The sequence below is a fragment of the Branchiostoma lanceolatum genome, chromosome 14 (assembly GCF_035083965.1).
Source record: "Branchiostoma lanceolatum isolate klBraLanc5 chromosome 14, klBraLanc5.hap2, whole genome shotgun sequence".
NCBI classification, from domain to species: Eukaryota; Metazoa; Chordata; class Leptocardii; order Amphioxiformes; family Branchiostomatidae; genus Branchiostoma; species Branchiostoma lanceolatum.
The window spans coordinates 9,903,676-9,916,371 of NC_089735.1; the positions used below are offsets into that span (position 1 = coordinate 9,903,676).

Sequence of the window (12,696 nt, forward strand, 5' to 3'; positions counted from 1 at the left end):
TGAAATAAAATCACATATATGTCTTCAAACGTAGTCTGAGCGTGTACCTATTCAACAAACGTGTCTACCTATCGCGTTATTGCAGGTGAGAACAAATTCAGAGCGAGGTACAAAGTGATTTTTGCACTAAGTTTATTATTAGCATGTGCCATGCATATTGCAGCAAAAAGTGCATCATCAACCAAAGAAACGTAAAAACATGTCAGAAGCAAACTGGTCTAAAAATCATTTATCAAGATATGTCATAAAGAAAGATATCGTAATTATTTGTGTAGTGCCTAAGCAATGCAATTTACATCATCGATATACTATATGCAAATGATGGTCAACTATATAGTGTACCTTATCTTGAAGTTTTCTACAGACTACGGATATAAACTATTTACTATTATACCGTATTTTGAAGAAGTTGTGAATTATACATTTAACTATGAACAATGTTATTTACCTTCATGATACATTTTATTTTGCAGGTTAGGATCACTTTTTCTGCGATCTGTGTTTATTTTGGCCAATATTGACGAAAGTGGTTGGTTTATTATCAATACATTCATTTATGTACATAATTTTTATAATCAATAATACAAAAAGTTGACAAACGCATATAAATTGTATTCACCGTTTCTAACTACATGTACTTTTCCATGCATTCAATTGATTACCAGCACGTGGAATGAAATGAAGTATGTATTTAGAATGAAACATGTTTCAGTTGTCATAAAAAGATTCACCATTTTTCTAAATATTCTACAGAAATGCTTAAGCCTCTATCTCACTGGAATCGTGGCACGTTGGCGACCTCGCTGTGGCTAATCGATTTGACAGAATTAATTTCATCGATAAATTAAAAACGAATCTTTAATGCCTTGTGTGTTGTGTTGTCTTTATAGTCACACTTGTACGTTCTTCATGATATTCCCATTATGAATTCATTGGTAACACAAATTCAATTCAGGATGCAGCTAGGTCGCCAACGTGCCGAGTGTCCATGAAATAGGGGCCTCCCTAATCATCACAAGCGAGCGGAAATGATTTCCAAGATGGCGTTCCAAAATGGCGTCTCTTGAGACGGTATTTATGCCTCCCGTTCAGAGCCTGCTGTTTCCCTGGTCCTCGTGCTCGTAGTAGGTCCTGTCGTATACCGGCGGGATCAGACGATGAGCGTCCGGGTCAGGCTGACTGGTGAAGACCTGAATGATAGAGAAAATTACATTAGAATTGATAAACGACATGTCTTTTTTATTGTTACTTTTGCCAAGGAGGTGATTTTTTCGTCGCAATTTATTTGTTATTTTTTGTTGTTGACTGAGGGTAATTTAATAAGCTGTGGATGGATTCATAAGGTATTCGGTTTGTTAATGAATGATTTACGTAATAGAAATCTATATTTTAACCAAACTTAGAAGACTGCATACCGTTACATCTGTCGACTGGATGGATATGTGTAGAGACACTAATTTGCAAAAGTGGTTTAGGTTTGTATTGCTTAATCTCCAAGCAGCTCTAATGGTTGCTGGAAGACCGTATCCAACCTTAGGTTTCTTTACCAGTTGGATATGGTCTTCGATCCAGCAACCATTATATCGGCTTGGATATTAGTATTGCTTAGAGTACAATGGCAATGTCACGATTAGAACTCAGAACATAATGCTAGGGGTAGTTTCGTTGGCGGGCTAAAAACACAAAGCAGTAAGTAACATGTCTAAGCAAGATTTGATAGAGTGTTTGATTCTAGGTATGCGCTTTTTCCGCAGGAAAAAATTAGTAGTAACAGAACCGTAATGAAAGAGGACACTCGTGTCCGCTGTTTTTCTGTACTCTCCAAGCAGAGGTTGGTGGAGAAGATTGTGATCTTTTTTATCATATGCCACGTTATCTATCGGCACTCTCCGTTAGAAGATTGGGCAGATGGCAAAAAAGTTTACAATCTTCTCCAGCAATCTTCGAGTGCTTGGCCATGGGGAGTCGTTTTTCTGTACGTACCGTGGTGGACACGACCTCCCCATCGTCAGCGCCGGTGGTGTAGCCGGAGGTCCCGCGAGCATCACTGGTGAACAGGGTAGTGTGGGAGGGTTCCTCCGGGGACGGTGCACGTTTTGTCTGCGTCTATTTCAAAACAATGTTGACACAAAATACCATTATAAATCTAAAGCGCCTAAAATGGTGAATGGCTCAAATAACGGATATAGAAATATTTAGTGACACAACAAAAGTTCTACGACTTTCGTAAGGTCTACTGCATCCATACATATACAAACAGTCAAGCAGATAAAAATGAATCAACCTATACATAAATGTATACAGGTTATGCATAAGTGAGTTGTTTTTAACTTGTAATATAGTGATGTCTATATATATTATTCACCAGGTTGTAAATTATTACAGCCAGCTAGTAACGTTGTTGTAACTGAGTAATGAGGTTGTTTTTAACGCGCTCGAGGCACCTTCTCGAATACGGGCCCCCAATTCACGTCTCTTTCGTAAGACAGTGCAGCTCCCGACTAGGATACCCTTCCCAGATTCGATGCGGGGTCTTCTAATTACCAGCTAATTATAAAAACCAGGCGGCTCAACTGTGAAGCCGCTATGAAGATGACAACTAAACCCTTGGCCTTGAGTGCCTCGCCCTCGTGCAAGATCACGTCAAATTGCGCTAGACTGTACTCTCGCGGGAGCACTTTTTCAAAATGGCCGCGGAAAATGGCCTATTGAGCTACTTCCATTTCGACACCATTTAGAATTTATCTATATAGGCTTCTACTCGCCTCAGTAGTGGTGAAGGCGGGGTTGAAGTAGCCGTCATCACGACGTGTCTCCTGTGTGGTGACGTATTCACCATAGTCCATGGCCGGAAGAGGGCGCTTTATCGGGATGGGTGCTACCACGGGCTCGTAGACATCAGGCCTTGCCTTGTAGTCACTGCCGAAGTCCATGATGGCGAGCTGAGTCTCCTCTTCCCTAAATAAACGGACAAAAAACATGATGTTTGATAACAAGACCTCCACATATAACTGTTGCTTCTTATAGTTATACATTTTTTGCGCAATTACTAGAATATTGAAAGGATCTGCCATGTTAAATGCATAAACGTTAAACAGCCATCTATATGCGAATTTATGTCATGCCTGGGCCTGATACGGGTGTTCCGGACCGTGTGATAACTATCCGGATCACATAGGGTTCGGAAGTGTTATCACACAGGCTTCCATAGAATATTTCGAACGCATTTCGAGCGCGCCGGTTGTGCGGCCGTCGGAAATTCGAATACCGGATTCGGAGATTGGAATCAATGTTGCTACAGTTTCTTGTTCGTGGACACAAAACTCCCTCAACTTCTGGCGCATTCCGCATTGAAATGTATGTTTTCTCGGGTGGGTATGACCAAGGTATGACATAAATAAAATACAACACGTTGTATTCCGCATCACCCTCGGTCCCAGCCCTCCCGCGGGTCGGATCGCCCTCCGGCCTACGGCCGTCGGGCGATCCGACCCGCGGTCGGGCTGGTACCTCGGGTGATACGGAATACCCCGTGTTGTATTCTATATATATATAACTTGACTTTAGTCTTCATGTCTTTGAATTCTGTGTACATACAAACAAGGTAGAAACTATTAGAGAACGGAAAATGCTCTTTATGAGGCTTTTCGAATATTGCTCAAAGTCAGAGAACGTATATTCGTACTCTACTTACTTGTCTGTGAAGACCGGGTTCATGTTAATCTCCCTGAAAAAAATGAAAAAAATATATTTGTCATACACGCATTTAAAGCTGTTAATGTTGACTATTTTTTTCTCGGATACACATCTTTCTTTTTAAGTAAAGGATAATGTATTGACAATGTATGTAAGGAAATATTTTACATCTTGCAAAGGTTTGCATACACTACAAGAAGAGCAAAGTACACTAAAGATGCGCTAGAGGTCGCTGCAATACAACACTTTCACAGAAACCTCGCGTAGACAGGTATTTTCACCCCTAGGTAGTATATTTCTTTATCGCTATTACTTACGGTGCAGGCTCTGGGATCGGTTCCACTAACAGCTTGCCTGAAACAGAGTTATGTATGTGTCAATTATCCACACTAAACACAATGAGAATAGCAATATGTACATTATAGGCTAAGTTGATCACATCTGAAAAATTTTCAGAACGAAGGGTATTTACAGGTTTGACGTATGTCAAAGCCTGTATTGCTTTAGTACGATTGTGATCACGTGGTCTATGGGCGCCGCCATGTTGTTACGTAGCAGTGCATCAGCCAATGATATCTAATTTTGTCACTGTGACGCAAGTCATTCCTCTTACTTATTCATCGCCTTTTTACTTATTCATGACATCTGTAGCTCAGATACATCTTCTACTGAATATATAATAGTCATATCAATATTAATTCGGTACCTTTTTACAGGGTCGTCACTATTGCTTATTCATTACATCATCTGCTGAATATTTAACACTATCAATAATTGCCATCATTCAATATTCATTCATTTGCAGTTCAAGCTTTTTGTACTGTCTAGGCCAGCCAGTCTTCCCACTAGAAATACCACCGACTAAGCTGGTAACTTTTGTTTGTGGGTTAACACTACATGAAAATGCAGTTGAATTGATGCTGAATAGAGATTAACCAATACTAAACTGGTATCAATTAATAGGCAAGAAGATAAGTTTTTTTACTATCTTGACGAAATCCACGTTGTTAGATAATTAACATAGATAATTGATATATTCATGTGTAGTTCTGTCTCTGATCGAAGGTAATTAACATATTAATAGAAACTGCTATAACACCTCACTGGTAAAGGAAAGGTGTTTCATCTTTAAGTCATATGTACTTATCATTATCATCTTTATGTGTATTATGTTAATATGGACCTCATTTGCATAATTTATGCAGAAACTTCATATTTCCCTTATGCTAAATGCTACACATGTCATATAAGAGGTGAATGTCGTTGTAGGACAGGCGAATACAATTGAATGTTCAGTATGCTAATTATGGCCTCATTTGCATTATTAATGATTTATGGAAAATCTATGTTTTCCTTACAATAAACGTTACAGATGTCATAATGGAGGTGTAGGCAGCTTTAGGATAGTCGAAAATAATGGAGGAGCATTATGCTAATGAGGGCTTCATTTGCATAATTTATGCAGAAAAGTTATACTTCCTTTAGGATCCTTTAGGGTAAATGCTAGGGATGTGATATTAGTGATGTGGGTAGCTTTAGTAAAGGTGAATACAATGGAATGTATGTTATGCTAATGAGGACCTCATTTGCATTATTATTGAAGAAACTTCATATTTCCTGTACGATGAATACTACGGATGCCACATTGGATGTGTAGGTAGCTTTACTAAAACCATTATCTTTAGGTGTGTTATGCTGATGATGACTATATTTGCAAAATCAAATGCAAAAATGGTAGGGGCTTCATATTCGACATATATGTAGCTTGAATAAACAACGATGCTGTTTCATACCTCTTTTATGAATGGAGATAAATATTCTTTATTTAGGGTGGCAGAAGTTAGGGTGGCAGAAGATGATTACCGAGTAGTTTTGAGGCTTCCGGGAGTCAGATGTGACGTCATAATATTATACCAGTGCAAAGGTGTAAATGGTAGGGTAGGGTGGCAGCCGCAGACAAAACAGACGAACAGTGATGCGCACATGGTATATGCGATGTCGTTCTTATAATCAAATTAACATGGCATTACTAATTAGTAAATTATTGTGAATAAAAAATACTTTTAATCTCCGTGGAGGAGGGTACTCGCGACAGTTATGAAAATCGGCAGTATGTGTGCCTCTGACCATGGATACGCTGGTGCAATGGCATTATTATCCCTATATAATGTTCTTGGTTGGTATTGATTAGGCTAGTAATGTCTTCTCCATAGGCAAACCTGTCTGTATTTGCCGCTAGTTACAAATGATTTTGCAGTTCGTACTCACTTTGCATCTTCTTCTTGTACCTGTAAAATATTTAAGGAATGGAATGATTATGATGCTAGAAACAAACCTTGTCGACTATACACACAATCAATATTTAAAAGAAAATGCCATCATCATATATCCTCATATGTACTAGAATAGTATTTACAGTATGTACAACGGGAGTAATGTACTATACGCAATTTTAACAAAACTATAGAACAGAGGAATTGATTGTAACTTACGATCATGAATCTGAAAAGAATTAACAATATTGTCCTGCCGTACCAGTATCTGCAGTAGCAGAGCAGACACAGCAGCAGAAGCAGACCGAGAAGCAGCAGGGCGGCCAGGGCGATCAGGAACGCCTCCCAGTTACTGAAGCCAGCGTAGTCACTCTTCACCTGGGCAGACTGCACGAACAGTGGAACGAAAATATATTTCAGTATCCAAATGGATAGTCATTAACATTAATCCGGCAGGTAACATAGATCCGCCACTTTGAAAAGCAGTGTGTTCGAGGGATATCTAGTGCAGCACCCCAGGCATGCACTGTTTAGATGTACAGGAGTGCTTTATACTGGGAGACGTTGGTTTGGAGATCTATTTGGACGTATCTCTTCAGGGTGGCGGAACTATGTACCCAGGTGGAATTATGTTAGTAGATGTTGTTTCTTGATCTCTTATAACTAAATCTCCTGTTTTATGTTTTTCAGTGGATGGGGGCTGTTTTATCCAAAAGAAGAAGATGGCACCCTCCATATGGTTTTCAAACAATGTTGTCATATTTTGTCATCTATTAATAATTTGCAACTCACAAATTCCAAAAAGAAGACTACAATTCATGTCAAATGCCAATAAGTGAATGTTATGATGATGTCATAATGGTCAAAGTCATACCTATATATTCATGATCCCATACTATACACTCTATACACTCTTGTATCAGGTAGATTAGCCTTTTAGAGCTGTAGTCAAGTACCAGCAGATGCCTTACTTTTAACCTTGTACAATTATTGTGCAATACAGTTATATATGATATTATATAAATGGTTGTGTAAAGAACTCACCCTAGCACCGACTATCTGGCAGTCCGCCAGCAGGCGATCTCGGTCCACATTATCAATAACTCTATAAGATAAAGATATGGATTTTATTGACATGTATATATACGATTGACCACAACAACACAATTTTCAATTACATCTGCATATCACGGCAAAAGTACAATTTAACAGGGCAGCTAAAGGTATACCTTTTTACATATTAATGGTTAAGCAGTAAAACAATAGACTGATGTAATTCGAGTCCGCAATTAAAATACTACAGATCATTCTGTTTCTATAGTATATTACTTACCTAAGTCCCTCAGCATCGGTAAGAACTAAATCTGTATTCTTGTCAATGAGATAGTAGAGCACCTGAGACCTGTTTTTCGAAAAGCCACATGTTAGTGCAATCATCAGTTCTCTAATTCCATTCATCATTATGGTTAAAATCATTATCAAAGTATCATGTTTACTGAACTTGAAATTTTGACAATGACCAACCTTCACCGACATTGTGAAAAAAATCATCTGTCGAGACAATATCTACTTATTCATTTTGGTGTTATATCCGCATTGCGTGCAAGAATTTGCAATATGATCATTATTCGTAATACTACAATTGGTAAAACATAATTTGATACATTTCTACTTAGCTCCATTGGTCTAGATAAGAGTGTTCATACGCACAAGATGACACCTTGATGATACCTTTTGCTTAGAAATGACCTCGTACTCACACAATTATGGACTATTATGTTAATTGATGACTCAGAAAAGCAACGCCCTGTCTTCTTCTGAGGAAGATGGTTGTTAGACTGTATTTTTGATGCTATGGGAATTAGGTACTCACTGTTGCCTGTTGATGTTTCCTTGGCTGTCCGTATTGTACTGCAGTCCCTCATAGATAACCCTGTAGCCTGTTTGGTCTTCAAGACGCCTAAAACAAGTGATTGTTTTTACAAAGTTTAACTATAATAGCTTGTAGGTTGCTGGTTATTTCATACTCATCATTTAATATACATGGTGGACTTATCATATTTGATCAGGAATCATGAACATAAGGTGGTAGTCTCTCGTTTTATGCCATTAAAACTAGCATCATAAGCAATACAATTCATAATTAAATAAGTATGTATGATCAAACAATAGTTTTCAACTTACTGTAAACATTCTTGTATGTTCGGCCGTACGCTCTCTGGTGGAGCATCCAAAACTGTACTTAGACCAAAGCGATATGGTATGGTGTGTACCTATGGGGGAAAAGAGATTTTGTTTCTTTTGCTACTAATGCCTCCACACAAAAAAAGATATGTATTCTATGATACAACGGTGAAACAACGTCTGCATATATATCAAAGTCATATCTTCTGACATGTGATATTTGGAATTCAAAGCGTAGAGAATCTGCTTAAAGAATTGTACAATAATGGAGATCTGAATGAAACAAACCAACCAAAAGATTTAACAGGAGATAGTTACCCTGACTTCAGTGTCGTCAAAACTGCCTCCCCCGTCCTCTGCCCTGACGTTGACAGTAAAATATCCATTCTGGTAGTCATCATAGAGTTTGTTGGTGAGGATCTGGCCTGTCTGGGAGTCTACCAGAAACGCGTCATCTACCTAATGGTTTAGAAATACAAAAACAGAAGTGACATGAAATGTTAGATTCACATTTTTAATCTATCAATCATTTATATTTCATGTCTATTCTAATCCTTATATGTAATTTCAAAACTTTTTTAATGCATTGTACTCTTGTGCTATGTATAACAAGGCATAATACAGCCCATGTCTGCTAGTCAGTTGTTTTAACAATAAACAATTTGATTGATTGATTAATTGATTGATTGATTGATTGATTGATTGATTGATTGATTGATTGATTGATTGATTGATAAATGCACCATTCAGAGTGAAGCACGTCTTGACTTTATTTCCTGCTAGTGCGATGCCAGTAAGTGTGTGAAAGCGTATAAACCAAAGGACACATAAACCCCATTCTTTGCATGAAATGACCAAAGAACAAGTTCTAAACTATATCAAATTTGATACATCCGTCCCCTCCCCCACAAAATGTGCCATAGGAATATGAGCTAGGTATTATAATGTAAATATTTACTTACCTGTGAACTGGGAGAACCAGTTATGTCATCCCTGTTTGCTGTGAAGAGTATAGAGGTGATGCTGTAGGTGATGTCACTGTTAGTCCCATCGTCTCGATCCGTGGCCTACATGTTCAGGAAAAATCTATATTTCTTATCATTATCATTATCATCGTTGTCGTCCTCGTTGTTATCATTATCATCGTCATCATTCTCATTACCAAAGGCTATTATGACATATATACTACACTGCAGACACAACAAAGAATGTTTCTATGGTATGAAGCGTTAAAGTACATGTTTGACTGGGAATTTTGTACTTGATTTAAATGACGCAAAAGATCTCACAATCACAAGAAGATTAGAAAATATAATCATACCTGAACGCGCGCCACAGGTGTGTTGAAGTTGGAGGACGCTGTCACACCTAGGGGTAACAATTATAGAATTTATCTCAAGAGGGTACGTTTGAATGAAACATTGAAATTGATATTGAACTTCAAGTTAACGCATGATTTCCTTTTAATTGGTTTCACCTGCGTAATAGACTTTCGTTGTGAATCGGGGAGCGTTGTCATTCTGGTCGTTTATGGTGATGAGTGCTTTGCTTAGGGTGTTGTCATTTGGATCATATGCTGTAGGTCCAGTAGGGCAGGCCGTGTTCTGAAACGTAGATCAGCAATGTATCTTATGTCTTAAGAACATCTAACTTTCGAAATGTTAAGTGCCTACTATCTAGGATATAACATTTTGGAGCATCATATATCTTAAGCGCTGTCCTCTATATCTAATCATAGTGATGTATTTGAACTTTTTAGTTACACAAGCAAAACACAATTCCATATTTGACAATCTCAATGTAATAAAGTGATGCTGTGATACTATAAAAGAGCTTCAAGACAAATCACATTTATTACTATGTAGCAAAGCTTCGTGCAGATGTATCGTTCATAACCGTTAACTCTTTAATAAGTTGTCATTTCTTTTAGAAATATTCTGAACCGTCTATGCATCATCAAAATTAGAACTCCCACGAACCGACGGTAACTTCTGGATGACAAGGTCATACACAGCCTGCAGTTCCCGATCCAGCGGTAGGCGGTTCACTGTCACGACTCCGGTTGTTTTGTCTATGGCAAAGGTGCCGTTGGTATTGCCTCCTAAATGACAAATATCATGTAGGAAATTAAAAAGAATATCTTGATATCCGATTAGTAAACTTGAAGAAAAATCCCAGAGTGCTATACGGGCTTAAATTATATATTAAGCAAACATTGCCGGTCTGTGAAAAAGAATATTAGGATGTTAACATTTTACATATCAAAAACAAAATGCTGACAAGTTGTACGTACCCACAAGGCAGTAGAAGATACCGCTCTCACTGGGTCTCTTGGCGGTGCCCACGATGGTCCCAACTGGTGCGTTTTCCGTCACGTCAAGGTTGAAAACACGCCCCTCGGTTTCCTGAGCAATGAACAACACATAACGATTATCGATATCAGGTAAGTGATATCATCACTCATCCCTAAGACTTGTAATCATATCAATACATACAAGCATATACCACAACAGATTAACAAGTAATTTCTCTCGTCAACTTAAACGCTAACTCTGTAACTTAAAAGTACGCATCATCCGTTTTTAGCTGGCTTCGTCATGCGTGAAGAAGTCTTAGAGTTACCGGGGCGTCTTTAATGTTGACCCTTACGGTCACTGCGGAACGTCTTGAAGATCCTCCGCCAGTGAGATGTTCCGCGGCTTGGACCTGGTAAGAAAATTATAAAGTTATATGCTGTAAAAAGATATTTGCGCTGTTGTTCAATTGGCGACAATCATTGCCTTTTCTAAAATAAAGTGCTAATTTGGGTTTCCGTGTTATTCTAAGTGGGGGTGTTAACAAAATCTAAACTTAACAAGTCTTACCCTGATGGGGATTTGATGACTTGGGGCAGTTGTTTCAAAATCCACCATAGACGGGTCCATGACCAGAATGTTGACAATGGCTTGTCCTCCCACAACATTCTTTGGCTCGATGTCAAAAATGTTGTTCGGGTCATCTAGGAGCGTCAGGTTGAAAAGGTTGTTGGGGGTCTGTATAGAAAATGTAAAGTTGTGGTCAATTCTAGTATCATTCTTGTAACTTTAATAATGTGAAACGGAAATGCGCTTTATATTCTACAATAGCATAGCATGTCTATGACAAAGGATGCAAAAAACAGATGCTCTACTGCAGTATAATAGAAAGCCGCCTTGAGCCTTGTATTTCCAAGACCTACCTACACACAAAATATAAATTGTAATATCATTCCATCCAGACAGATATGCGAAAATACAAATAGACACACAGACAGGCACACTCCAAACAATATCTCCGTTTTTATAGAGGTAGCTGCAATACGTCAAGTAGAATTGAGAATTATCATCATATTCTAAGAAAGGTGAGTTTAAAACTTACCGCATCCCTATCCGATACGGTCAGCCTCAGACGCGGCAATGGTGTGTACACCTCCGGGTGCTCAGTGATCTCCACAATCCTCTCGGTAACTTCGTTATCGTAGTTTTGATCGTAGAACCTCGGCAGGTTGTCGTTAGCGTCTATGACGAGAACGGCCACGTTCACCTCCGAGAATTGCAGCGGGTTCGTGTCGGTACGGTCAGTCCTTACTTCGATGGCCTGTATGAATATTAACAAAACGTATCATTGTCTAACAGCATCAACTTACTTCAAACTGTAAACAATGAAGGCAATCTTAAAAAAACACTACGTTATAGTTTATTAAAGAAGGCTGTTGCATTTGAAGTAATATCTCTATCAAACGGACAGCCCCCGTACTGTAGAGCAGCAATAGATGCTAATAATAATGTAGTGAGTATCTGTCTTCCGGTAAATATAGATATGCAATAAGACATATCATATTCAGAAAAAACGGCTTTCCAATAGTTTTCTTAACATATTAGCTTAAGGAATGATTTGCAATATCATCTTTCATTTAATATACGACGCAGGTAACCAAGGTACACAGGGTCAGGGGCACATAATACTTACCCGGACTCGTAGAAGAAAGAGCCCAGGAGATTCAACTCGGAAGATATTCTCTGCCTCCCTGTCGAGATCCTTCCTCAGCGTTATCCTCCCTGTGTCAGACTGGATGGTGAAATAGTTGAACGGATCTGCAACGTACAGCATCATTTTGATGACTACTCCTCCATTTTTCTTACCTCTTTCTCTTACGATCTATCTATTTTAAGTCAGACCTAAGACCTTTCAGTCTCCAACATGTCCATGATACAATAAATATCTACAGATATACAGATATATAAATTTTGCTAAGACTTGAGTGCTGTTTTTTCTTCTTTAATAAGGCCAGTCAGGTATTCATTGTCTTAGTATTTCAGTTCAATGTGATACTATATACTAATAAGATATAGTGACATACCTCCATTTACAAGCTCGTAACGAATTCCGTTTTCCCTTGACCGATCTCCATCGACGGCTTCAACGGTGAAAACAATGGCACCCTGACATGAGAGGGAAAACAAAAGTATCATGGATATTAATTTCTATTTTTGCAAGTATTGTATTAGCATGCGATACCCTATAG

General features: G+C 38.4%; 1 protein-coding gene across 1 annotated transcript; it reads right to left on the reverse strand.

The window, feature by feature from the left end:
- Positions 1 to 849: 849 nt before the first annotated feature.
- On the reverse strand, positions 850 to 12,666 carry LOC136448517 (cadherin-23-like). The gene is made up of 22 exons (XM_066448105.1): positions 12,532 to 12,666; positions 12,141 to 12,265; positions 11,550 to 11,768; positions 11,018 to 11,185; positions 10,776 to 10,859; positions 10,447 to 10,558; positions 10,133 to 10,254; positions 9,631 to 9,757; positions 9,475 to 9,521; positions 9,116 to 9,220; positions 8,472 to 8,612; positions 8,154 to 8,242; positions 7,843 to 7,929; positions 7,303 to 7,371; positions 7,014 to 7,074; positions 6,232 to 6,356; positions 5,965 to 5,984; positions 4,014 to 4,050; positions 3,695 to 3,727; positions 2,766 to 2,958; positions 1,984 to 2,106; positions 850 to 1,190 (listed from the first exon to the last, which is right to left on the reverse strand). The coding sequence occupies exons 1-22, from the start codon at positions 12,641 to 12,643 to the stop codon at positions 1,089 to 1,091; spliced, it is 2,301 nt and encodes a 766-aa protein (XP_066304202.1). The 5' UTR covers positions 12,644 to 12,666; the 3' UTR covers positions 850 to 1,088.
- Positions 12,667 to 12,696: the final 30 nt, after the last annotated feature.

Bases quoted from the DNA above. Each gene is read 5' to 3' on its own strand.
- LOC136448517 (XM_066448105.1), bottom strand. From the start codon at position 12,643: ATGATACTTTTGTTTTCCCTCTCATGTCAGGGTGCCATTGTTTTCACC. The intron at 10,559-10,775 runs GTAACTCTAAGA...TTCATTGCTCAG, and splicing joins TCAACATTAAAGACGCCCCG to GAAACCGAGGGGCGTGTTTT. The intron at 9,758-10,132 runs GTTCGTGGGAGT...TCTACGTTTCAG, and splicing joins TCATCCAGAAGTTACCGTCG to AACACGGCCTGCCCTACTGG.